Source organism: Pelodiscus sinensis, chromosome 12, assembly GCF_049634645.1.
Source record: "Pelodiscus sinensis isolate JC-2024 chromosome 12, ASM4963464v1, whole genome shotgun sequence".
Classification (NCBI taxonomy): Eukaryota; Metazoa; Chordata; order Testudines; family Trionychidae; genus Pelodiscus; species Pelodiscus sinensis.
Genome location: NC_134722.1, coordinates 1,830,044 through 1,857,087, shown reverse-complemented (window position 1 = coordinate 1,857,087; position 27,044 = coordinate 1,830,044). Strand labels below are relative to the sequence as shown.

The window sequence follows — 27,044 nt, the reverse complement described above, 5'->3', positions numbered from 1 at the left end:
TCAGGGAGTGGGGGCAGGCACCGCAGAGAGGGGGGAGGGGCCCAGAGATGGGTGGGGGGAGGGGCCAGGGAGTGGGGGCAGGCATCGCAGAGGGGGGGAGGGGCCCAGATATGGGTGGGGGGAGGGGCCAGGGAGTGGGGGCAGGCACTGCACAGAGGTGGGGGAGGGGCCCTGCGAACGAATGGACGGGTGCGGGGGTGCCGAGGCTGCAGCGCTTCCCCTTTGCCGGGGGGGGGGGGGCACTACTCCTGAAGAACCCGGATGACGAAGAACGTCCCCCTCTTTTCCCGACTCTCGCGCCAAACAGCCCATCTCATCTTCTTATTGGTCAAGTCTGTGGACTCGCGCCCTTTCATTGGCTGCGGTGGGGAACAGGGCGACTCTGATTGGCTACTAGGACTCGAACCACAGCTGGCTGCTAGTGGCCGGCCGCTCCTCTTTCCCCATTGGCAGAGAGCGAGCGGACCGAGCAGAGACCCGGAATAACCCCGCGGTTGCTAAGGGGAAGGGGGTGTGGCCTAGCTACGGCGGCCGCGTGGAGCCTAGTTCGTTCGCCGTTCGCTAAAGGAGCCGGGATGGGGAGCGAACAGCTCGGCGCGGCCGCGGGCGGCCCCTTCTTCACCCTGGCCGAGGTGGCGCAGCGCAACTCGAGCCGCGAGGCCTGGCTGGTGATCCACGGGCGCGTGTACGACGTCAGCCGCTTCCTGGACGAGGTGAGGCCCGAGCGGGGCCGGGGCCGGACCGGCCAGGCAAGGGCGGGGCCCCAGGGCATGGGGAGGGGGAGTTTGGAGGTGGGGGGGGAGTCTGGAGATGGGAGGGGACTCTGGGGGGGGAGGAGTCTGGAGATGGGAGGGGACTCTGGGGGGGGAGGAGTCTGGAGATGGGGGCTCAGGGGACTGGGGAGGGTCCCTGGGGGCAGCGTATTCATGGGTCTGCTCAGGTGTCTCCCCGAGGGGCGGTAGTGTCGCTCCCGTGCCCAGGGGGGGGGCTATTGGCGACGGTTGTCCCGTGACAGGGGTTCGTTACTGGGTCGCGGGGCCCGGCCCGGGGCATGGCGCGCCCCACGTGTGCAGCAGGACCCACCTGGGCGGCTGAGCGAGACGCAGCAAGTGAGGGGGTGGAGGTAACCGTGTCCTCACAAACCTTTCACACAGGCTAAATGTGGCTTCACATCACGCGGCTCCTTGTGCTTTTCCAAGCACCTCAGTGAACCTAGGAGTTCCCTGGGAGATGGCAGTAGTAAATTGAAGGCTGGGATTTGCATTTCCATGTTGGTCCCCTTCAGCTCAATGGATTAGTATAACAGCAACTTGTACTGAATTGCAAAGCAGTGTGGATGAGGCAATATCTTTTACTAGACCAACTTCTGTTGGTGAAAGAGATAAGCTTCATCTAGCCTAGTATTCTGTGTTTTGACAGTGGCCAACCAGGTGTCTCAGAGGGAATGAATAGAACAGGTAATCAAGTGATCCCTCCCCTATCTCTTGTCCCCATCTTCTGACTAACAGAGGCTAGAAATACCATCCCCACCCATCCTGCCTGATTGATGGACCTATTTTCCATTAACTTATCTAGCTCTTTTTTGAACCCTGTTTAAGTCCTGGTCTTCTCAACATCCCCTGGCAAGTAGTCCCACAGATTGACTGTGTTCTGTGTGAAGAAATACTTCCTTTTAAGAACATAAGAACGGCCATACTGGGTCAGACCAAAGGCCCATCCAGCCCAGTGTCCTGTCTGCCGACAGTGGCCAATGCCAGGTGTCCCAGAGGGAGTGAATCGAACAGGGAATGATCAAGCGATCTCTCTCCTGCCATCCATCTCCACCCTCTGACAAACAGAGTCTAGGGACACCATTCCTTACCCATACTGGCTAATAGCCATTTATGGACCTAACCTCCATGAATTTATCTAGTTCTCTTTTAAACCCTGGTGTAGTCCTAGACTTCACAGCCTCTTCAGACTAGGAGTTCCACAGATTGACTATGTGCTGTGTGAAGAAATACTTCCTTTTCTTTGTTTTAAACCTGCTGCCCATTAGTTTCATTTGGTGGCCCCTAGTTCTTATATTATGGGAACAAGAAAATAGCTTTTCCTTATTCACTTTCTCCACACCACTCATGATTTTATAGACCTCTATCATATCCTCCCTCAGTCTCCTCTTTTCCAAGCTGAAAAGTCCCATTCTCTTTAATCTCTCCTCATAGGGGACCCATTCCAAACCCCTAATCATTTTAGTTGCCCTTCTCTGAACCTTTTCTAATGCCAGTATATCTTTTTTGAGACGAGGAGACCACATCTGTACGCAGTAGTCCAGATGTGGGCGTACCAGGGATTTATATAAGGGCAATAAGATATTCTCTGTCTTATTCTCTATCCCTTTTTTAATGATTCCTAACATCATGTTTTCTTTTTTGCCTGCCACTGCACACTGTGTGGATGTCTTCAGAGAACTATCCACGATGACTGCAAGATCTCTTTCCTGATTAGTTGTAGTTAAATAGCCCCCCTCATTTTATATGTATAGTTGGGGTTATTTTTTTCCAATGTGCATTACTTTACATTTCTCCACATGACATTTCATTAGCTATTTAGTTGCCCAGTCACTTAGTTTGGTGAGATCTTTTTGAAGTTCTTCACATCTGCTTTGGTCTTAACTATCTTGAGCAGTTTAGTCTCGTCTGCAAACTTTGCCACCTCACTGTTTACCTCTTTCTCCAGATCTATTCGACTTATTCATAAATGGATTGGTCTTAGGACTGACCCTTGGGGAACACCACTAGTTACCCCTCTCCATTCTGAAAATGTACCCTTTGTTTCCTGTCTTTTAACCAGTTATCAGTCCATGAAAGGATCTTCCCTCTTATCCCATGACAATTTAATTTACGTAATAGCCTTTGGTGAGGGACCTTGCCAAAGGCTTTCTGGAAATCTAAGTACACTATATCTACTAGATCCCCCTTGTCCACATGTTTGTTGACCCCTTCAAAGAACTCTAATAGATTAGCAAGACATGATTCCCTTTTACAGAAACCATGTTGACTTGTGCCCAACAAATTATGTTCTTCTATGTGTCTGACAATTTTATTCTTTACTATTGTTTCAACTAATTTGCCTGGTACTGACGTTAGACTTACTGGTCTGTAATTGCTAGGATCGCCTCTAGAGCCCTTTTTAAATATTGGCATTACATTAGCTATCTTCCAGTCATTGGGTACAGAAGCTGATTTAAAGGATAGGTTACAAACCATAGTTAATAGTTGCATAATTTCACATTTGAGTTCTTTCAGAACTCTTGGGTGAATGCCATCTGGTCCCAGTGACTTGTTACCATTAAATTTATCAATTAATTCCAAAACCTCCTCTAATTGTCACACTTCAATCTGTGACAAGTCCTCAGATTTGTCACTTACAAAGGACGGGTCAGGTTTGGGAATCTCCCTAACATCCTCAGCCGTGAAGACTGAAGCAAAGAAATCATTTAGTTTCTCTGCAATGACTTTATCGTCTTTAAGTGCTCCTTTTGTATCTCGATCGTCCAGAGCCCCACTGGCTGTTTAGCAGGCTTCCTGCTTCTGATGAACTTAAAAAACATTTTGTTATTACCTTTTGAGTTTTTGTTTGTATTAAACATGCTGCCTGTTTGGTGACTTCCAGTTCTTGTTATGGGAACAAGTAAATAAATTCTTTATTTCCTCCATCCCAGTCACATTTTCTTAGGTCTCTGACATATAGTCCATTAGTCCTCTCTCCTCATAGCAGCTATCCCATACCCCCCTAGTCATTTTTGTTGCCTTTTTCTGAACTTTTTCCATTTCTAATACATATTTTTTTGAGATGAGACAAAACCTGAACACAGTATTCATGATGTGAATGTACCATAGATTTACATAAAGCAGGGCTGGGCAATCATTTTTTACCAGGGGTCACTTAAATTTTTGAAGTGGCCCAAGATAAGGATGTTAAGGACTAGTTGAGTATCAAATAAGCAAATGTTTATCAGATAGTCAAGTTGACTAGTAGATTTCCCCCCCTGCCCTTGCTGCCTCTATCAGACAGAGGCAGCAAAGGGGAGGGGAAGATGGAGTACTTCAAAGCAGCAGCGCCACAAGGATCCCAGGATACGGACTCCATGCAGCGCTGCCGCTTTGAAACACCATGGTCGTGTTTCCGACGGGCAGTGCTGCACAGCTGATCCTGGGCTCCGTGTGGTACCGCCCCTTTGAAACGCCACCATGGTGTTTCAAAGTGGCAGTGATGCATGGAGCTGACCCCGGGCTCTGTGCAGCGTTGCCCCTTTGAAACACCGCTGCAGGGTTTCAAAGTGTGCGGAGTCCTGAGGGCCACTGGGGAAATGCCGCGCAGAGACCAGGGTCAGCTGGGGAGTGCCCAGCTGATCCCGGGTTTCCCACAGCATTTCAAAGTGGCAGCATCGCACGGAGCCCAGGATCAGCTGGGGACTCTCCACCTGACTCCGGGTTCTTTGGAAATGCCATATGGGCTCCATGTGGCGCTGCTGCTTTGAAACGCCCACTGGGGCTCTTGTACATTTCAAAGGAGGAATGTGGAAGTGCCTGTCGAGTAGTTGATGGAAATTCCATCAACTACTCGACTAGTAAATTAATCAATATTTAACATTCTTACCTCTAGCCACTCGGAAAAGGGTGGGGCCTCACAAGGAAAGGGTGGGGCCAGAATACTTCCCTGCTTCCCCACTCACAGACCATGATCGATCTGGGGGTAGGGGAGTGCATGAAGTCTTTGTCCCCCTGAGAGGTTCCCCCTAGGTGTCCATGCCCATAGTGGTGGGAGGAGCCTTTGCGCGCTCTCCCTTCTGCCCTCAGGCCAATCAGGCGTTGGGGGTGGGGGAGCGCACAAAGTCTCCTCCCACCCTGCTAGGAGTGCATGGCGCTTCTAAACACCATATGCTCCTTGCAGAGCGGAGGATATTTAATTCATTCCCTCCCTCCTCCGTCCCCAAGCCCTGATTGGCCAGAACGGGGTGGGGAAGGTGCATGAAGTGTCCTCTTGCCCTGCCAGGAGTGCATGGCTCTTAGAAGCAGGATGGAGGAAATTTTGTGCACTTCCTCCCCCTCCCAGGTCCCAGGGAGGCCCTTTTGCCCACCCCTCATAGAGAGAATAAAAGAATATTTTATGCCTTTATCTCTTTTTTTAATGATTCCCAACATTATGTTTACTTTTCTGACTGCTGCTGCATGTTAAGTTGATGTTTTCATAGAACTATCCACAATGATTCCAAGATATCTCTTGAGTGGTAATTGCTAATTTAATCCCCATAATTTTATGGCTATGTCTCGGCTATGCCGAAGTTCTGAAAGAGGATATGCAAATTCTGTGGGAATTTTCATATTTTCTTCCGATCTCGCTTTCAAAAGCAGAGCTTTTGAAAGTGAAAGTAGTTGGGACATGGTTGTTTTTTTTTTTTTTTTTTTCCGGCAACCTTCCCCCCCCCCCCCATTCCCCCGCTTTTTTCAAAAAAACGCTCTTCCTCAAAACATGAGATTTACACGGCTTTTTTTTTAAAAAAACCAAAAAAACCGTGTCCCAACTACTTTCACTTTTGAAAGCTTTGCTTTCGAAAGTGAGATCAGAAGAAGATATGCAAATTACCACTGAATTTGCGTATCCTCTTTCTGAACTTCGGCGTAGTCTAGACAAGCCCTATATGTATAGTTGAGATTATGTTTTTCAATATACATTATTTTGCATTTATCAACACTACATTTCCTCTGCCATTTTTGTGAGAACCTTTTGAAGCTTTTCACAGCTTCTTCTATCTTGAGCTTTTTAGTATCATCTGCAAATGTTGCCAGCTCATTGTTTACCCCTTCCTCCAGATCATTTATGAATATGTTGAATAGCATTGGTCCCAGTATGGACCCCTGCGGGATACTAGTTACCTCTCTCCATTCTGAAAATTGAGCATTTATTCCTACCCTTTAATCGGTTATCAATCTGTGAGAGACCCTTCCCGCTTATCCCACTGCAAGCTAACTTTAAGAGCCTTTGATGAGGGACTTTGTCAATGGCTTTCTGGAAATATAAGTACATTATATCCACTGGATCCCCTTTGTCCACATGCTTGTTGACCCCCTCAAAGAATTCTAGTGGATCAATGTAGCATGATTTCCATTTACAAAAACTATGTTGACTTCCTTAGAAATTATGTTCATCTATGTATCTGACAATTCTGTTCTTTACTGTAGTTTCACCTATTTGCCTGGTACTGAAGTCAGTAATTGAGCAGGCCAAAAATGGTAATAAAATGTCAGCAGTGTTTTTGTCCTACCTCAGAATAAAATTTCAGCTGCAGTGCTACCCTGACCCATGCTGAGCTTCTGGCTTCTACATTGCAATGCATTTATCACCTCATTCTGAATCAATGCTAAAATAAGCACTTTATTGAAAAAGCAGCAGCTTCCTTTTCAGGACTGTTTGTACTTTGTCTAAACTTGGCTTGGGTTTACTATGAACAGAAATGTCTATTTACCAACACTGGCTATGCGGACATAACATTATTAAAAGTATGAGCCCAATGCTTGAACTCCAGGGGACGATGACTAAAACTAATCTAGTAGAGTCTCTGATGGGGGAGACAGAATGACATCTAAGCCTTTTTTGGTCCCCATCTTGCAGCATCTGAGATACTGGAGGCCATAATTTTGTATGAAGCATTCCAGGAAGTGTACTTTTAACTTTTTATTAACTACAGCACAGTGATACCGTATGCTGGACAAGAGGGTGCTGCCGATATAGCACAGTTGAGTGAAGACTTTGGAGATTGTGTGTGATGGGTAACTCAGGCTGCCAGTTTAGAATAGGATTCCTTATTCTCACACAGTGACTTGACCCATGTCACTTAACTTTTGCTTTTCTTGCAACAAATGTGTCTTTGAAGATGCAAATTGTAGTCTCACCTCTTTTCTTTTCTTCACTCCAGTTGCCATGCACTGATCCATAGTTGATTTTTGAAGGGCTGAGGCCCCAGAACCAACCTTGCAGCTGCCAGCACTGATGATGTGAAACAATGCCATTCTTCATCAGATGAAATGTTAGAAACCAAAGTTTCACTTTCTTTGTTGACAGTCTTGACTTGCTTGGAACAGGACATTGTCTGTTAACTGGGCTCTAATAAGAGCTCTTGTTTCAGCATATTAGCTGGCTGATGTCAGTCAGAGGTGCATTTTTGTAAGCAGAAGCTGAGGGTCAGTGCCCATTTCAGCATCTCTGCAAACTTATATGTCCATGACTGTAGACCACCTTTGCTTGTTAATGAAGTCATAATTGATGGCAGTCTTAGTTAAACAATGTGGAGTGTACCAGGTTTGGTTGTGAATCTTCAGGTGATGGAGAAGCAAGTCAACCATCACTGTGTTCTAGGCTGTTTAGCCTCAGTGGACACATTGGCACATCAAGCTCACTATGAAGCAGTGGGTCTATAGGGCTGTGGCTATACCATCTTGGGTCCAGAGAAGTGGAAATGAGGGCTCTGATGAAGGTTGAAGAGCATTGGATTGAAGTCTCTGATGCTTGTCTTTGTCAGCTGCTACATGACAGATCAAGATCTGCAATGAAGATATTTCTACCTATCAACCACCTCCATCAGCACTGGTTTGTTTTTGGCATCTTTCTTGGTGTGGACATATTATTAGGATGGAAGGCCAATGAATTATGGTGCATACTTGTTGTGAAGGACTCAATAATGGCCTGAGTGCCAGAAGCTGTGGTGGTACAGTAAGGTTGCCAGAAATAATTGTAGATGAACATCCAGCAAGGCTGTCTTAAAGATCTGGCTAGAGCAGGGGTGGGGAACCCATGGCCAGCCTGGATCCAGCCCCTGAAGCTCAAGGCAACCCTCAACAGGGGGGAACTGGCACTCCAGCTCTGTGGCCTCCTTCCTGCCCAGACTCCACACCTTAAGCCTGCTTCCCAGCAGCCCCCTCCCACACACTGAACTTATTTAGGCCCCATCTGAGAGCATGTGGTGGCCACAAAATCTACTACCCAGGGTCGCCCAAGCTCTGATGTGTGTGGGGAGGATTCGTTTTGCTGTGCATCTCACTTTTGAGTAACCCCCAACTGACCTTTTTTCTGTGGGTCGGTGCCCCCCCCCCACCCCCAAGAAATGTTCCCTACCCCTGGGCTAGAGATTGATCTGGTGGTGCCAGAGATGCAAACAAGCTATGTTCCTTTGGCATGTGCAATGACGATACTCATGGTCATTTTATGGGAAGACTCTTGTAAAAAGTAGTACCAGTGTATCCCTTTGAGGTGCAGCTCGGCATTATGTCCCTTCTTTGCTTGAATTAGTTTTGCACTTACTTGCAGCTTTCATAGTGAAATGAAATCTTTTCTTGTCTTGGGTGTGGTCTATACTGCAGACTTCTAATAAAGTAGCTATGTCAGGCCATGTCTTCGCTACAGAGAAGACTGGTGCTGCTGCAATTGATCTTCTGGAGTTTGATTTAGTGGCTCTGGTAAAGCTGGCATGCTTAGAACAAGAAAGCTCCCCTAAAATAAGCCATAAAAGTCCAGAAAACATGACATATGAGAGAAGACTGAAAGAACTGGGTTTATTTAGAATCCTACAGTTGGCAGAGACCTCAGGAGTCATCGACTCCAATCCCCTGCCCAAAGCAGGACCAATCCCAACTCAATCATCCCAGCCAGGGCTTTGTCAAGCTGGGAGTTAAAAACCTCTAGTGATGGAAATTCCATCCTCTCCCTAGGGAGCCATCCCAGTGATTCACCACCTTCCTATGAAAATAGTTTTTCCTAATGTCCAACCTAGACCTCCCCCACTACAACGTGAGACCATTGCTCCTTGTTCTGCCATCTGCCCCCACTGGGAACAAACCTCTCTCCATTCTCTTTGGAACCCCCCATCAAGTAGTTAAAGGGTGCTGTCAAATCCTCCCTCATTCTTCTCATCTGCAGACGAAACAAGCCTAAGTCCCTCAGAGTCTCCTCCTAAGTCATGTGCTCCAGCCCCCCAATCATTTTGGTTGCCCTCCGCTGGACCCTCTCCAATGCATCCACATCCTTTATGTAGTGGGGGGTCCAGAACTGGACACAATACTCCAGATGTGGCCTCATCAGTGCCGAATAAACGGGAATAATCATTTCTCTAGGTCTGCTGGCAATGCTCCTCCTAGTGCACCCCAATATGCCGTTAGCCTTCTTGGCTGCAAGGGCACACTGTTGACTCATATTCAGCTTCTCATCCACTGGCATCCCCAGGTCCTTTTCTGCAGAACTGCTGCCTAGCCAGTTAGTCTACAGCCTGTAATAGTGCTTGGGATTCTTCTGTCCTGAGTATAGGACTCTGCACTTGTTCTTGTTGAACTTCATCAGATTTCCTTTGGCCCAATCCTCCCATTTGTCTAGGAAAAGAGACGACTGAGAGAGGACGTGATAGCGGTCTTCAAGTACCTAAAAGAGTGTTACAAGAAGGAGGGAGGAAAAATTGTTCTTCTTGGCCTCTGAGGATAGGACAAGAAGCAATGGGCTTAAACTGCAGCAAGGGAGGTCTAGATTCCCAACCGTCAGAGGTGGTTAAGCACCGGAATAAATCGCCTCGGGAGATTGTAGAATCTCCATCACTGGAGATGTTTCAGAGCAGGCTAGAGCAGTGGTTCCCAAACTTTTCGGCATCACGCCCCCTTTTTGATATTTGAGAAACCCTCATTTGCGCCCCCCCCCTTCCAAAAAAAAGCAGCAAAACTTGGAGTGGGATTGGTGGATGCATGTGGCTGGGTCCCTCACGCCCCCCAGTTTGGGAACCCATGGGCTAGAGAGACATCTATGAGGGATTATCTAGATCAGTGTTTCTCAAACATTTTGAGACCATGCAACACCAAACAATAATATTTTTTTATGTGGAACACCCATGGAAAATTTTCTTTTAAAAAAAAAAAAAAAAAAAGGTTGTCACACGAAAAAAGACCAAAATAAAGAAGAGGTCGCGGCACACCGGCGAGTTGTTCACGGAACACCTGCGTTCCGCAAAACATAGTTTAAGAAACACCGATCTAGTTGAGGTGCAGGCAATAATTTGTGCAGGAGGGCCACTTCACAAGTTGTGGTTCGGGGTGGAGGGGTCTCTGGCAGAAGGGGTGAGCGGGGGCTGCAGAGAGAGACAGAGCGTGTGAGTATGAAAGGGACACTGTGTGTGTGTGTGTGTGTGTGTGTGTGTGAGACAGACTTTGTGACATTGTGTGTGGCAGTGTGTATGTAACAGTGACTGTGGCACAGGCTGGGGGGGTGACAGTGTATGTGTGTTGGCTGCTGCTGGGTAAGTCTCTGAGAGAAGCCACGCGCTGTCTCTAATGACCATCCATCCTGCTCTGTTGTCTGTCTTCTCCCCTGCTCTGTACTCCTGAGTCACCATCCATACTTCAGGTTGGAGCAGCTCTGCTGTGTGCCGCCTCCTTCCCTGCCCCATCTCTGCAGACATGGAGTACAGGGACAGGTGAATAGTCTGACTCCAGCCTACCCTCTCCCCTCCATCCTCCTCCCCCACCCATTGTGCACAGCTAGAAGGAGACTCGGGAGCAGCTCGGCTGCACAATGGAGCAAGTGGATCCATCCCCCAGGTATGATTTTGCCCACCCAGGTCTAGGAAGAGTTCTTGAACGAACAGATTCTCAGACAGATGCACATTTCCAAAATATGCAGACAGATTTTTCTCTCATGGTACTGCTGTGAACTGCACTGGCAAAAGCACTCTCTTCCCCTCATGGCATAAACTGTGTCTGCACTGGAGCATTTTCTCGTGTAGCTATACCTGCTTTGGTATTGCAAATCTGTTCTAATGTAGGCTATTCTTGCATCTACGCTACAGCTCTGTGATGGGGGGCGGTCACAGACGACCTCTCGGGGATGCTTCCTGGGGAGCTGACACGGCCACTGCCACTCGCCTTCCCACTCTCTGGGGCTCCTCACCGCCCGGTCCTGCTGGGCCAGCTCCCTGGTCTCCCCCAGCCAAGGCCCCGGGCTGAGGTCCCTGCCCAGACACTGAACCACTTCAGGTCTGAGGAGAGAGCAGTTGGGCCCATCCTCCTGAGAGCACTCCCCAGATGGGATCAGACCCCAGAGAATTAGGGGCGCCCCCTGGAACAATGAAAGGGGGAATGTCCACACTGGTTCCCCCAGGTAACAATTATTTACACTGCGTTTGATAGAAAATAAACATGATATTCTAAAGTGGAAGCAGCAGGATTGAAGTGGGAATAAGTGAGACCAGGCAGAGCAAAGTAAGTTACAAATCAAAAGAAACAAAACCGCTTGGCTAATTCTTCACTGAAACCTCAGTTCAAACTCTTCCAACTCCCCCTAAAACCTCTTTTCCAGCTGCCCCTCCGAACCAGGTCCCTCTTCCCCACCCTGGGGTCTTCTGCTCCTTCCTTCAGGTGCAGCCCAGCCAAAAGACCAAGGTCTCTACTTTCCTATTCCTTTTGTTAAACAATTGAGGCCACTCGCTACCAGCCACTGCTCAGACTGAAGGACAGAAGAGATAGTTTAACAGTTGAGGGTAGCACCGTCCATTTCTCTCATTCACACATTTGAAACCCACCAAGTATTCCCCACTCCATGTGTCTAATTTTACACCCAAAAATGATACGTACATCAAAGAAAGATAAACAGAACCAGCAGGTCGTGACATGAAGATCGGTGGGTTACAGGAAAAAATTTGCTCAATACACTTTTGAGTTCTGTATATTCACGTCCATAAGTCCATTTCATAAAGCACGGGGTGGGTGGTGGGGGGGGGGGGCTTGTCACAGGCTCTTACTGAAAAGATGATGGATGCAAGCTAATGACCCAACAAGTTCAACTTTTCACCATTCAACTCTTGAGTGTAGATTTTTATTTTACAGGCAAGAGCAAGTTTTCCCCTTGTTAGCTTGATGGAGAGCCAGATTCAGATCCAGTGTCTGATAAAGTGTTCTGCATTGGATCTCTGAATTGCTGTAACCGCAGAAGTCACAGATTCAGCATGAAACGTTTCCTCTCAATCCTCTGTAATCGGTGGGACAATTGCTAATTGCTGCCTGTTCTAGCCCTTGGCACATGTTATTTGTCCAGATTTGCTGAGCTCACTGAAGTGCTATTGCAGGGCTATTGCATAATCTCCGAGAGGCTGCGCTGGTTCCTGCAAACCAGACACTGTGGGTCAGGGGCTGGTCAGTCTGTCTGAAGTGAGTCAGTTGCAGTATGGATTGTTTTCCACTGTGTTGATCGTGTTGTGTTGCTGATTACACAATAGAAGCTCTAAGACATTGGACTTAGCACATGGCAAAAGTCCATCAGGTCATTAAGAACATGGGGAGATGGGCCAAGGGAGCGCCTCAGATTGCATCTGAAGCCCCTGAGTGAGTTGGTGTCTCTCCCAGAGCTGGCCATGCTGCAGGGGGTATGCCTGGTGTGCATGAGATGAAGCAGAGCCATTTCCATAAATCCCTGCCAAATAGCAAAAGGGCAGTTCATGCCCCACTTGAAACAAAATAAGCCCAGAATGCAGGTTTCAGTGCTATAACTGCTGCAACCGCAGGAGCCATGAAAACTAAGCCTGTCTCTCTAAATATAGGTGATCGGTGAACTGCTGAGGGTTAACTTACCAGTTATGGGCTGAACTGGTCTGTCAGGAGTAGAGATACATTCACCTTTTGATTAGCACTGTTAAATGTGAGTAGCCCTGTCCTGCATAGCCCTCTGGCCCCCACGTGCAGGGCTACCATTTGGGGCATTTAACTTGCACCCTGCCCCACCCAGTCCCCGTTGGAGGTCTGCCTCGCTAAGGTGCTCATGGACATCCTGGGGGGGCTTGCAGTCTTTACTGGATTTTTCCTCACAGCCTGTTTCTGCAGTGGGCAGGGGTGTTGCTTGTTTTCGAGAAGGGGAACTGACGTGTGCTGAGTCAGGGCTTATCGTGAAGCCGTATTCTGTAGCTACGGCAGGCGTGGGTAAGATCCGGCTGCTGCTTCTGGCCACAGGCCGCCCCCTGCCGGGACCCTCAGGCGCAGAGCAGCCAGCCACTCCGGAGCAGCCCCATGCCACTTTAAACAGCCGGCTGCATCCTGTGTCTGTCTGCTCTGGGCATGGGGCGCAGTGCGGAGAGGGAGGCTTTGTGGAACTGGCCGGTGGGAGCTGAGAGATTTTGCTGGGAGTAGGGGCAGCGTGTGAAGCCTCCCCCTCTCTCTGGTGCCCAGAGCGAGAGCCGCAGGGAGCAGCCAGCCATTTTGAGCAGCCTGGGGCTGCAGCAGGCAGGGAGCCTGCTTCGGGGTCTTGCAGGGCTGCTGGCCAGGAGCTGCCTAGGTAAGCACCTCCCAGCTACAGCCTGCCACTGGCATGCCAGGCCTTCCCTCTCCCCAGCTCCCTGCCCCAGGTCACCATCCAAACCCTCTGCACCCTCCCTCCCCTCCTCCCCCAAGTCACAGTTCCCTCTCAGAGCTAGTAAACATGACCTCTGAGGAAAGATTGAAAGAACTGGGTTTGTTTAGTCTAGAGAAGCCTGAGAGGGGACATGAGAACAGTTTTCAAATACCTCAAAGGGTGTTAGGAAGAGGAGGATGAAAAATTGTTCTCCTTGGCCTCTGAGGACAGGACAAGAAGCAATGGGCTTAAACTGCAGCAAGGGAAGTTTAAGTTGGACATCAGGAAAAACGTCGGGGTGGTTCAGCACTGGAATAAATTGCTTAGGAAGTCGGGAAATGTTCCTCACTGGGGATTTTGAAGAGCAGGTTAGACAGACACCTTCAGGGGCGGTCTAGATCAGGGGTCAGCAGCGAAGGGCACACCTGCCGTAAGTGGCACGTGAGCCGATTGGAGTGACCCACGCTGAGCGCCGTGGGAGCTTTGCCCCCCCTTCTTTCCCTATGCAGTGGGGAGCCCGCACAGCCGTGAGGCTTGGAACATCAGCTCCGGCTTCTGGGTGTACAGGAGGGGGGAGGTTAAGAAAGCCCTGACCAGACCTGGCTCCTCACTTGCATCCACCCTGGTGTCCCCAAGAGTTGCCCCAGTTCCCTACCCTCCTCCGCCGGGCGGCATAGGGACCCCGCACAGAGCCGAGACAGCCCCCCACCCGACAGGATTGAGACCCGTCCCCGCATGCGCACTGCTGCTGCTCCACCTGTCTCGGCTCCGCCAGCATGCAGGGGGCTGGGGGAGAAGGAAGCAATGGGGTGGGGGGCTGTGCCCCCAAGAGCCACTCCTGCTTCCACTGGGCGGCACAGGGATCCCAGGCAGGGATGTTACATTTTGATTAGTTGATAGGGTGCTTCCTCCTTTGAAGTGAGGCAACAGCCCTAGGGGCTACACTTCAAGGGCGAAAGCGCTGTGGGGAGCACGGGGCCAGTGGGGCAGTCCGCTGCTGGCCCCGTGCTCCCCACAGCATCTCAAAGCAGTAGCAGCAGTGCATGGAGCCCGGGGTCAGCTGGGGACTCCCCTGCTGGCCCCAGGCTCCATGCAGCGCTGCTGCTTTGAAACGCCACATGCAGCCGGGGGACACCCCAGCTGGCCCCAGGCTTCATGCAGTGTTTTTCAAAGCGGCAGCACCACCTGGAGCCCAGGTCTGGCCCCAGGCTCCACGGGCGCTGCTGCTTTGAAGTACCCCTCCTTTTTCCCCCTTCTCCTTGCTGCCCCTTTCTTGTAGAGGTACCAAGGGGGGAAGCGACTAGTTGACTAGCCTGTTGACTGTCCGATGAGCATTTGCTTGTCAGATAGTGGACTAGTCCTTCACATTCCTAATGCTGGGCAGTGGCGCAGGATTGAGGTCGCACCACTGCTGCTCCACCCACCCAAGCCCTGCCGGCATGCGGGGATCTGCAGGTAGGGGGTGGATAGGAACAGGCTGCCCCGCTCCTGGGGCCTGGCTGAAACCGTCCCCTAGCAGCCGCCACCATGCAAGATGGATAGAGGGGATCTGGGGTGTCGAGGGCTGTAGGGTGACGAGGCAGTGGAGGGGGGGCAAGAAGGAAGCAGTGGGGTGGGAGAGTCCACCCCCAGAACCCCAAGAGCTGCCCTGGCTCCTCACCCCCGCCACGGGCATCACAGGGATCCCACACAGAACTGGGACCCCTTTCCCCCATGGGAGGGGTGGGGAGAAGCGGGGGCTGGAGTGAGGAGGTAATGGGGGAATTGAGGACTGGAGAGTGTTGGGGTCAGGCTCAGAGATCGTAGGACCTGGGGCACATGGTAAAGTGTGACCCCCTCCCCACGGAAGTCAGGTAAGTGTCCCCCCACCCTTATGCTCAAATCCCTACACCTCAATCCCTCCCACTCATTTCCTTCTCCCTCCTCCCAAGACTCCACACCCCCAGCTTGCTCCGGCACCCTCCCTTCTGGCCACACACTGCACCCTCCCTTGCTCTTGTTCCCTCCCCCTGTCCAGACACCCTACTCCCAGGTTGCTTCTGCTTCCTACCTCCCACCCAAACCTCCCTCCCTCCTGTGCCCCACCTCCCACCCAGATCCTGCACCCCATCCCTATCCCACTTGCTGGCAGCCCTGTCCTGCACAATGAACCCCTCATTTTTGTCCCCACCACAGAGCCTAAGGGGGTCCACAAAATCCACTATCTCCAGAACCCCAGGAGAGTAAATCTAGTCTATGGGAAGCCCTGAACTTCCGTCTCCCCTGTTCCTTCCCCTCGCCCCTCTTGGGGAGCACCAGAGGAGTGAGGTGTCTCAGTTGGGGGCCACATCAGTGAGGGTTGGGGGTTTTTGGAGGAGTTTTTTTGCTTCTCACTTGTGTGGTCCCTAACTGATTTTTCTGTGGGTCAGTGGCCTCCGACCCAAAAAAAGTTCCCTACCCTGCCATAAATAAAGAAAACATGAAAACCTTTTGTGCTGGACGTAAATTAATATTTTACTTTATTTAAAATGAAGTTTGATAAACTAACATGAGAAAGTTAAAACGCTTAATCTGTTTAATAATTTAAATTAAGCCATTCTCCTTAGCTGCAGCACTAGCAAAATGGCTTGGATGTAATGAACGGTGAGTTTCCATTAGCAGCTGGTGGTCTGCAGAAAGGTTTGCATTGAGCCAGGAGGTCCAAGGACCAAAAAGTTTGAGAACCACAGTGCTAGAGTGTCAGGGCTGCGGCTCCAGGGCTGGATGGCAGCAGGAGTGGCTGAAGGAGAGGAAAAGGTGCCATGGACCGGCACCCCGCACCCAGTAGGGCTGGACACCCAAGGGTCACCCACCTGCCTCCGCTTCACCCATTTCCCTGACCCCAGCCCGTGCTGGAGACCCAGGATCACACCCCCCGCGAGATTGGAGCCAGTGCTGGCTTCCTGTGGAGGGAGGGGGCAAGCCCCGAGGCTCCGTGCAAGAAATGTGAGCTGCTCTTCCCTTCCCCCACAGGAAAAGCCAGCGCGGAGCCCAGGGCAGGAGGTCGGGGGAGGAGGTGGGAAGCTCTCTCCACCACGTGCCCTGCTTGGAGGGTTACAAAGCAGGAGGGCTCCATCATGGCACGCCACTTGGGAAAGCTTGCTGCCCCCTGACTGGTCCTGCCTAGAATGCAGGGGACTGGACTTGATCTCTCAAGGTTCCTTCCAGTTCTGTGACTCTACGCTGGGACCTGCGGTCATCAGGAGCCCTCTGACTCCCTCCCTCCCAGCATCTCCTCTGTGATGCTTCAGGGGCAGGCTTTTAAAATCCGTCTGTTGCACACTAGGGACAGGAAAGGTTCGTGGCTTAACCGGGAAGCATCGCCCCAAACAGGAAATGCTCACCGGTGCCAGTTAGCTGCAGGGGCCGGAGCAGCTCCCCCACCCGGCCTGGGCAGGAAGCTGCTCTAGCCCTGCAAATCTCGCTGGAGGCAAGGGCTCCTCTTGGACGCCCCCCGCAGGTTACACACTGGCTACCCAGGAGTGGGGAGCAGGGGCTGCTGGTCCCACTCCCGAGGGGCTGGGAGCTCCTTCTGGCACCGCTCCCGGGGAGGCGGTTTCTCTTCGGTAGGGACGCTTCCTCCCTGGGAGTGGAGACAGCAGGACTGGGCCGCCCTGCTCCTGGGGAGGCTTCGCTGCAGGCTCCACGGTATAAAGCCTGTTTAAGCTTTGCACTGCAGAGCCTGCTGCGCGCGTAACCACCGAGATTATCAAGGCTTCACCGACCTTTTTACATCTCTATGTAAACAGTAAAACTGCTGTGCAGGGCCTCCGCTGCCCCGGCTGCTGAGTGTTTGCCCTGGCTGGATTTCAGACGGGGCCAAATGCAGGCTGCTCCAAGGCGGTCACTAGCATGTTAGCTTATGCCATTGGCAAGCTTGGCCCTCTGGTCTTGTTCCTGCAGTGGAAAGATTACAGCAGACCAAGACCCTTTGATTGCAGCGCCCTGGGGAGAGGGAATAGCATTGCTGCCTCCACTGACATCCAGGAGGAGAGCATCTTAGAACAAGCAAGTCTCAGCCCTTCTGTAGCAGGGGGGATGAAATAATGCCTCCTGCATGGAACGAAAAGGAAAAGCACCCGGTGGGAAAGCGTTCTCTGCAGTCAGGAGTGCCTGGCCTGCCCTGCATGTGCTGTGACAGTCATGAGGAGGGGCTCTCTCACCTATGCCTAGATCTGGCATGCTCACGGCTAGAGTGTACTCAGCTGGTTGGGGCCCCTGTGCTTGTGTGGTGTTGGCTCTCCTCTAGAGAGGAACTGGTCACCGCATACACTGTGCTGCTGCATGAACATACATCTAGGTGCATCAGGAGTCAGACCAGCCCGACTTGCCTCCGAGCCTTGGGGCCTACGGCGCAGATGTGACTGAGCGGGCCAAGTCAGTGGCTCCTTGGGGATGTTGGGGAATTGCTGCCTGTAAAGCCGGTGCGGCTGGATTCCAGGTGTTTGCCAGACCCTGCAGTGCTCTCGTCTGACTCATGACTGCCTGAAGGGGTGGTTGCACGCTTAGCTCTTTATTGGCGTTATCTTGTGCTCTTCTGCGGGGGCTGTGCTGAACCGAAAGGTAGGGGCATGTTTGCAGCGTTGGACCTTGTGTCCTTGGGGGAGGGGATTGGAGTTCTTGGCATTGCTTTTTATCCCTCACCCCTGAGCTCACTGAATTCCTTCTTTTCCAGCATCCAGGCGGAGAGGAGGTTTTGCTCGAGCAGGCTGGCAGGGATGCCACAGAGAGCTTTGAGGATGTTGGGCACTCCACAGACGCCAGGGAAATGCTCAGTCAGTACCTCATAGGAGAGGTTCATCCGGTGAGGAACAGCTGAGTGTGACCAATCCGGGGGAGCTGGATTGAGATCTGTCCTGGCAATGTGGAGTTGCTGTGTACCTCCTTTCTCCACCCAAACACCAAACCAACCCCGAAACGTAGGCCAGAGATTAAAATCAAACTAACTCGCCCCATCCAGAGATAGGGCGCACCACTCGCTGCTGGGCTGGCGCCTCCTGCTGGTCACCTTCGGGTTGGTGCTTGAGGCCAGAGTCCCTGGCCATGGTCACATCATCACTCCGGCTCTGCCACTGCTTTCGCTCCAGGACTCACAGCATGGGACTTAGTCCTGTGTGACTTAGTGCTCCAGCTAGGTCCCCCCCCGCATTCCTCCTTCCAGGGTTCAGTCCTGCAGCGGCACTAGGCAGTCTGCCCCTTCAGTGCCTCGGTTCTGTGCCACGGAGGCCAGTAGGGGAACCCCAGCCTGCCTGCCTTCTCGGGGTTCCTGCCCAGGGGCCCTTGGCTCAACAATTCCGGGCCTGTCTGGCTCCCCTTCTCTCTCTGGGTGATCCAGCACCAAGAACCCCCTCTTCTCATGGAGAGACTGCTGCCTGCCTCTCCTAGCCACCCAGTACGTAACCCGTTACCTGGCTTTACCAGCCCAGCCTGCTGCTGGCCAGATGAGCCTCTCTAAGGGTATGTCTACACTACCACCCTAGTTCGAAGTAGGGTGGTAATATAGGCAACCGGAGTTGCAAATGAAGCCCGGGATTTGAATTTCCCAGGCTTCATTTGCATAAAGCCGGACGCCGCCATTTTTAAATGTCCGCTAATGCGGACTCCGTGCCGCGCGGCTACATGCGGCACGGACTAGATAGTTCGGACTAGGCTTCCTATTCCGAACTACCGCTACTCTTCGTGAAACTCCTCGAGGAGTAACGGTAGTTCGGACTAGGAAGCCTAGTCCGAACTACCTAGTTCGTGCCGCGTGTAGCTACACGCGGCACGGAGTCCGCATTAGCGGACATTTAAAAATGGCGGCATCCGGCTTTATGCAAATGAAGCCCGGGAAATTCAAATCCCAGGCTTCATTTGCAACTCCGGTTGCCTATATTACCACCCTACTTCGAACTAGGGTGGTAGTGTAGACATACCCTAACTGCCTCCAGCCTAAAGCTCCCCGGTTTGCAGCCTATTAGCGGATCAACCCCCCACCTGGCCCAGTTCAGCTCCTGTAGGGCCAGTGTGGGAGTTTACCCCATCATGGCCCCTTAAAGAAATTCCTTGGGGTGGCTGACTGCAGGTGATGGGTCTGAACTCCTTGCCTTGCGGGCCGGGGGGTTAAGACGAGACCGCTCATGCTGTGGACCCTGCATTCTACCTGCTTTGTGATTAAACTTCCTGTGAAGACTTTGCCTTTCAGATATCAAGGCCTTCCTTACAGCCTGGGGGACAGAATGGGGGGGCCAGGGAGCCATGGCCCCATCACTTTTAGAAATAGGAAGGCTGTGTCCTTCCACTTTTTGCTGGCCATAAGGCTGAGCAATAGTGTAGGGGAAGGGGAGAGAAGGGAATGGGGAGATGGGGTGCGGGGCCTGTGGGGAAGGGACAGCATAGGGGCAGGGCTCTTTTTAGATTCCAGTGGCCCCACTTCTTCTGCAGCTCCTGGTCACAGCTGGGAGCTGGAGTTGAAATATTCCAGGCAGTTGCCCAGGTGATGTTGGCGGGTGCATGCTGATTCTTTTGTGATGTTTGCAAACTCCTTTCCAAAAGGCAAAGTGACAATGTTTCCCATCTTTTCTCTTCTCCTCCCACCCCTCCAAAAAACCGCCAGTGTGATCGTAAACATGAAGGCTCTAAGGTAAGAAGCAAATGGTTTTTTTCCTGCCTATAACTTAATGTGTAGGAGTCTAGGCTGGGTTCAATTAGCAGATATTTCATTTTCTTTCTAGAAAGGATGTTAGGTATTAGCCTAGAGGGAAACCTTGCACAAACCATAGGGCTTGGACGCTGTCGTAAAGAGACCCAAGGAAGCTGTGGCTGTGGATGTGTGTGTGTGTGGATGGGTTCAGTAGAGAAATTACTGGTAGATTGCTGCTTTGGAGCAGAGGGGGCTCACGGCCATGCCAGGTCTGTCACATTGGACCTGAAGTGGAAGAGAAATACGGTCTCTTGATTTGCAGATGAGATGTGGCTTATTCTTTAGAGGGTTGTTACATTTTTATTCTAGTTGGGGAAGGATGCTGCTTTTCTTCCAGAGTCTGTCTTGGTATTTAAACCAAGAGCTGGGGTGTTAGCATTGGTGTCCTGCCAAATTCTAATTTGAGTCATCACCATCTTTTTATTTAAATCCCCCCTTTCAGTTTTCTCTCCCTTCCATTCCTAACCTCTTCTGTAGAGTTTCTGTGAGCTGCAACACAGATACCATCTTAAACAAAGTTAGCTGCATTTATTTGGCAGGAAAAGTTATTTTTGCAAATAAATATTTGCAAGACACTTCAGCATGAGCGACTAGACAGAGTCCTTTGCTTAAAACAGAAGATTGTGGAGTTGTCTTTTACCTCTCCCCGCCCCCCCCCCCCCCCCCCCCCCACAACACCACCAATGTCTCTGGGTTCTCCTTGCCAATCCAGTGTGTCGCTCAGGAAAATTGAGCGTGAGGAGCTGGGAGGTACGCATGCCTCTGTGGTAGATATAACTTTTAGTCTGATGGCCTCGGTTGCACACCAGCAGTACAGCCAACAGTTCTGGTTCAGACGCACAAATGTTTAGCATCGTCTGTCCCCAGAGGGTCTTACATAAGCAAGAGAGGAGTTAGCTGTTGCTGTGCAGTTCTGACTGTGAAAGGATGCCTACAGCAGTCTCTCCATGCTCAGCTCTGGTACACCAAACATTTACAGGACTATTAAAGTGGTTCTTTGAACAAGTGCTAAACATCTATTGTGCCTTGTCTTTTTTTTAATCCTCAGTGATGCCCTAGTTTAGTCATTTACAAAACTTTTCTTAAACATTACAAGAATATATTGTCTCCTACTATAGAATTCAAATTTATAATCCCTATTCCATGATGAGATAGTTTTAGGTAAGATACATCAAAGCTCAAACATATCTTTACATAGGTTTTTTTCCCCCAAGCATTTTATCAAAATAATCCAATTTAAATTTTAAAAATTGGATTCTTTTTTACCATTGATTTTTTTTATCCACCCTGCTACGCAGGTCTCTTGTATAATTGTGCACAAAAACAAACTAGGTTGTGAACTGTCTGCTCCTAAACTAACCTTCGAGAGCACATCTACCCGAGAGACTGTAGAGAAATGTGGACTCTGTCTGGTATTGGTTCCGGTGTAGATTCTTTAAGGGAGTGGATTAAGAATTGAGCAACAGCCTTCATTGCTCTAGTCAAAGAGAGTTAAGCATGGTTTCCTCTGGAGACCGTCAAAACAGCTAACTAGTTCAGTAGTAGTTCTAGTAAAATGTGGCAAGCCCCACCTTTCCAGGCCTACGTGTACTGTGTACATTGCTGCCTCTGGCTCAGGATCGGCATGAAAAAACCCAAGTTATTCTGTGTTTCGTCCAGAGCTGGTGGTTTTGTGTTTACCCAAACTGGGGCACTGAATAAACCTTGCAAGCAAATTATTACTTTGTTTTTGTTCTAAAGATCAGTGGCACCTCAGTGTGGGACTTGAACCTCACTCCCCTGACATCAGCAGAGTTATTTCCACACCTTGAACCACAGACCTCTGTTTGCGTCACCCAGGGTGTCCCGATCACTGAACTGTTAGTGTTGTCCGATTCAGCCCAGGAGACAGACCTAACCACCTGGGTCTGGCCTGAAATCACAGATTCTGTGTTAGCATCTCTAGGGCTTCTGCTGAGAACCTGGGGACTCCAGGACCAGAAGCTGGGTGGGAAGGCACATAGGAACTCTACCTTTGAAAGGATGGTGGTGGGGAATGTAAGAAATGGAATCTACTCGCGGAGTTAAATGTGTGTCCTGCAGTTGGCTTCTCCTTGTGCTTGACTAAGACTTGGCCTGATAGCAGCTGTGCTTTAGACAGTCCTTTTGTTAGATGTCACGGAGAGGCAACTTCTTTTCCTGCAGTCCATTGTCGGGGAGGGGAGGGGAAGGGAGAGGGGGACGTCTGTTTGTTCTGTTCAGCCATGGAGAGTATCGTTAGCCAGCTCAACCCCCCGCTTCGTTACAGAGAATGCCAGGCCTTTTGCATTCCATTTTGTAAGCAGATGCAGAGCCACATACGTGTGTGTGTGTAGCCATGGGCACCAACCTGAGCTAGGAATGTAGAAATGTAACCATTCAAACGGTTAAACTCTTTGCCGGCTGCCTCCCCGCAGTGCAGGCTGTGCAGTATAAAGCTCATGCTGCAGAGCCCACGGTGCCGCCGGCTCCTTAGGAGTAGGCTGGGAGCCAGTACGTGTGGGGAGCTATCTGAGCCTGCAGCGCAGGAAGCCGGAGCACACCTGGAGCTGGCTTATACTATAAGCTGGTCCCGCTCCCGGGGAGCTGGCTGCACTGCAGGTTCTGCATTGTAAGTCTTATATTGCAGAGGCTGCAGCACATGGAGCCGTGTAACCGTTAGGGTTTTGAATGGTTACACAGTTACTTTTTTAACCATTTTTTACATTCCTACCCTGAGCAGCTTAAGGCATTTCACAGCTTACTGCGCTCTTTAGGTATGTCCAAATGCTGGCCGGTGAGCAGCCCCAAGGGGCTCTCAAGAAACTGGAAGACTGAGCAGCACTCTGGAAAATGGCCAGTCTAACAACATTCGCTGGAGGGGCAGACCGGCCAGCCCTCTGCCGGGTTCTGAACTTGCAGCGTACTCTGAGCAGAGAGGTCTCTGCAGCTGCCCTAGTTCAGTGGAGAACAGCAGTCCAGCGTGCTGTACAATCTAGGGGAGCAAGTAGGCGACTCAGGTGTATTGAAAAATAACCTACGCTGAAAATAATACAGAAAATAGATCACAAAAGAGGTTGCCCCTTTGATATCTCTTCCTTTTTGAGGAGCTCAGAGTTCTTATCATGCACAAATAATGGTGTCCCTGCACCTAAACCAGTATCCTAATGTGAAAAGCAGCATAAAGGGCAACATGTTGGCTAGAGGGGTGTGGGAACTTAAGGAGGATGCGACACTGTAGAGGCTCCTGGAAAGGGGGAAGTGTTGTAGGAGCATGAAATCAGGATCACTCCTCACTTTCATGCTAAGTCAAAGGAAAACACACTGTGCACAAATGCTTATTGTGAGAGTCCTGTGTGGATACAGCATTTGTATCCACATCCGTAGCTGCAAAAATGAGCATAGAAATCCGTAGCATTGAAGGATTCTAGGTGTAGTCGCCTTGTGAAACTGTCTTCCACTGGAGGCTAATACTGTGGCATACCTCCACTGAAGGTCAATGCCCTCACTTCTATATACACTCATATTTCAAGAACCCCACAGTAGCCCTGGGCTGGCTGGCTTTGTGTCTCCTTGTTATCTGATAATTTCAGTGTTTATGGAAAATTAACTCAGCTCAAAAAAATGAAGGGGTTGGACGATGCTGTGGACATACCAAGTGCGACACAGCAAGTTAAGCTCTAAGTGGGAATCCTGTTAGACATCCTGGGATCCGTTCTTTCCCAAGCGCCACGTTAAATACAAAAGTTACCTTTTTGTTCCGATGTTGACGCTTCCCTCTGAAGTATCAGGTACTGGTTGGGAGGTATCTGGTTTGCTGAGCCAAAGGTTGATGCTTTAGCGAATCACGTTTCCTTTGCTATGTGGGCAAGTTACTAGGGATTTTTTTTATATTTGGTTACATTAACCGTGTAACCAATCCAAATTCTGTTGGTTACACAGTTAAATGTCTTACCAGGGATGTAGGAGTGGGGAGGGAAGGGTCCTCCTAACCTTAGGCTTTTGGGTGCTGCCTCTCTCTGCAGGCTCCTCTCCTGATATCACTGCAGCCAGCATGGCCAGTGTCCTGACAACTGAATTTAACCGTTAACCAAAACCAATAAGCATTAGCTTATCAGTTAAACAGTAAGTCTTGCATCCCTACGCTACTGGCTTTGGCTCTCTTGGACAATGTGGCAGCATGTCCCTTAAAGGCTATAGTATCCCTATGTCCTACATAACATATAGTTGTGACCCAAGGCCCTGATCAAGATGGGACCCTGTTGTGCATGGAGATAAAGGTGGTCCCTGCACTAAACTGTTTATAATGAAAGAGAAGGGCGAGACTGAGAATATATAACGTTTTGAAACCGAAATCTCAACTTTCCTTAACTGCCTCCTTCTAGGCATTAATCGTTGACTGAATTCTTGTAGGTGTTCTGGAAGAAAAGGATCTTTAAAAATGATGTGAAGGAGAACAGGGTAGTAGCCTTGCAGATCAGTTCAAGGAGGGAGCCCCATAAATAAGAAGAGACCTGGCAGAGCGTCAAGCTGTTTATGGAAGGAACAGTGCATAGTCAGTAACGTAATCACTAGGGGATTGCAAGAAAGTCAGAGAAATGTGGGAAGACAGAGTTGTAAAGGGCTTTGGTGATAAAGAGAAAAAGCTTGGTGTGGTGGAAGAGGGTTGTGCAGCAGGGGAACCTGCAGAAGGAGGATGTGATATGGTTAGAAATGGAAGCAAGGAAGCTGGCTTCAGAAGGTGTGTTATGACCAGACTGGAGGGCAGCAGAGATGGCTCGGGGGGTCCCAGCTGCTGAGACAGGAGATGAAGGCCTGGATAAGAGTTTCAGCTGCTTGGACACAAGAAGTGATGTTTTGTCAATTTGATGGAGACAGTGTTAGGGTTTAGAGACCTCCTGGACATGTGGTGTAAGAGAAGTTGAAGAACATTTCTAGATCTTGTGCCTGAGTGACAAGAAGGTTGCTGGTGTCAGTCAGTAGGGACGTGGATACAGTTTTAGTCTATTTTTGGGTCCATCAAGTTGTTGGTGAGAGATCTGCGTCAGAGGTGGAGTTTGAGGAATGAACCAAAAGTCTGGAGTGGAAAGGTAGCACATGAAGTAGTGTGACCCGATCCCCCAGAGAAAGAGAAAGAGGAGGGGACTGAGGATGTAGCCCTGCAAGACGCCCATGGAGACTGGGTGATGGAGAAGAGATGAATCTGCCCGAAAAGATGCTGAAGGAATGATCTTAGAACCAGGCAAAGGCCCAGGGAGGCAAGAGTTTGAGGAGGATGAGACCAACCATGTCAAGCGTGCGTGTGTGTGAAGAGAATGGAATCCAGGGTCAGCAGTTTAGCCAGGAAGTCATTCAGACTTGGTAACAGGAGTTTTGGTCAAATGCTGGGTGTAGGGGACAAACTGGGGGCGGGATCTAGCTGATGCACTTGAATGAGAACAGTTTGAGGTGATGGGTGTGGAGAGGGTGTTCAGAGGTGAAGGGAAGAAGGGTACAGAGACAGGTGGGGTGAAGAGTAGGTTTGGCTTTTAAGGCTGGGTATAATCAGAACATGCTTGTATTTCGAGAGGAACTGTTCTGAGTGTGAGGTTGAGGAGGGAGTGGAGGCAAGTGAGAACCCAGTTATGGAAGGGGAAGAGAGAGATGGGCAAGGGAGGAAGATGTGAGGGGGGTTTTCTGGACCCCTCTCTATAGCCAACTACATGTTCCGGGTTGTCGTTCTGCGAGTACAGCCTGTACAATGTATCTCTCTCTTTCTCTCCTCAGGATCCAAGCACTACAACCGCAAGCCAGTCAAGGTATGGTATCCCTGTTGATACAGGAATGAGGAGGTCTGAGGGACGGGGCACTCTGCAGTGTTACAGATTAATTCTGGGCCTTGTCAAGGGACAGAGCAGAAGTCCCAGAACCTTAATGCAGTGCAGCCATTGCAGGATAAGTAGCCGAATTGCAGCCCAGTGAGTTCTGTGTGAGTCCACAGTTCCCCTCCGCTTTCATATCTGTAGCCACCCATGGAGACGAGTCCCTGCACCCTAAGCTCCATTCTCTTCCGAACATGTAGGCCTTCTAGTGACCAGTCTAGTATAGCTGAAGTCCGAGAAGTATAGACAGTCCGAACAGGTTTCTAGATTTCCATGACTGATAGGGAAGGCTCCCTTTGTACGCTTGGCTGGAGGTGAGCTCCTCCCACGGTCTTAAACAGTGGGGTCTCCGAAAGTTTCGCAGATCAAACCCCTCCTGATCTGAGCGTGTGGGCCGTTTGGAATAAATGATTAATTTGCTGTTCTCTTCTGTTTTGTGTTGTGTGTTGATTTGACTCCCCTGTAGTTTCTGGCTAATCCCCATCGTCGGCGCACTGGTCTTAGGCTTAATGTACCGATATTACATGTTGGATGGGAAATCCTCTTGATGTGGCCTCGCTGGAACCTCGAAGCAGGAAAGCACGTGCATGCAAGCAAGATCTCCGGGGGCTGGTTTTCCTAGACTTTGCATATTTTGTTCTTTGCTTTTGGGTCTGTCTAGCAATGGTAGTGTCTGCAGAGCCTCGCTAGTGTCAGATGGGGCCTGTCCTGCCTCTGGGCTCTGCCTCCTCTCTGCACGTGTTGGGGCCCAGGGTGAGGTGCAGTGTCCTCCTATTCCATGATATGTCTAGTCTGTCTCACTGTAATTAATCCTGGGGAACTTGTCGTTGGACACCTTGTTGTTAACCCCAGCCACGTAGAACAGCTGCTAGCAGGTGAGCCTTGGAAATGCCTCTGGCCTTCCTGTGAGCGTGGTCGAAACCACCGCAAGCAGGCTGCAATCCCATCCAGCGCAGGTGGTCCGCGGCCGAGCAGAACAGCTCTCCAGGGCGTCCAGGTGACACTGGCAAGAGCACCAGGACAGTCTGGCTCTTGTTGTCTTCATCTAGGTGGCTGGCTTGAAATGGTTAAGCAAATACATGTTTTTAAAATGA

At 50.3% G+C, this 27,044-nt stretch overlaps 1 protein-coding gene across 1 annotated transcript; it reads left to right on the top strand.

The window, feature by feature from the left end:
- The first annotated feature begins 454 nt into the window (after window positions 1–454).
- CYB5B (cytochrome b5 type B) lies at window positions 455–27,044 on the top strand. Its single transcript, XM_075939783.1, has 5 exons — window positions 455–713; window positions 18,086–18,214; window positions 20,006–20,032; window positions 25,856–25,887; window positions 26,417–27,044. Exons 1-5 carry the CDS (start codon window positions 576–578, stop codon window positions 26,496–26,498), a joined length of 408 nt encoding a protein of 135 aa, XP_075795898.1. The 5' UTR covers window positions 455–575; the 3' UTR covers window positions 26,499–27,044.

Coding starts and splice junctions, on each gene's coding strand:
- CYB5B (XM_075939783.1), top strand. CDS start 576: ATGGGGAGCGAACAGCTCGGCGCGGCCGCGGGCGGCCCCTTCTTCACC. Junction 20,033..25,855: donor GTAAACATGAAGGCTCTAAG/GTAAGAAGCAAA, acceptor TTCTCTCCTCAG/GATCCAAGCACTACAACCGC. Junction 25,888..26,416: donor ACAACCGCAAGCCAGTCAAG/GTATGGTATCCC, acceptor ACTCCCCTGTAG/TTTCTGGCTAATCCCCATCG.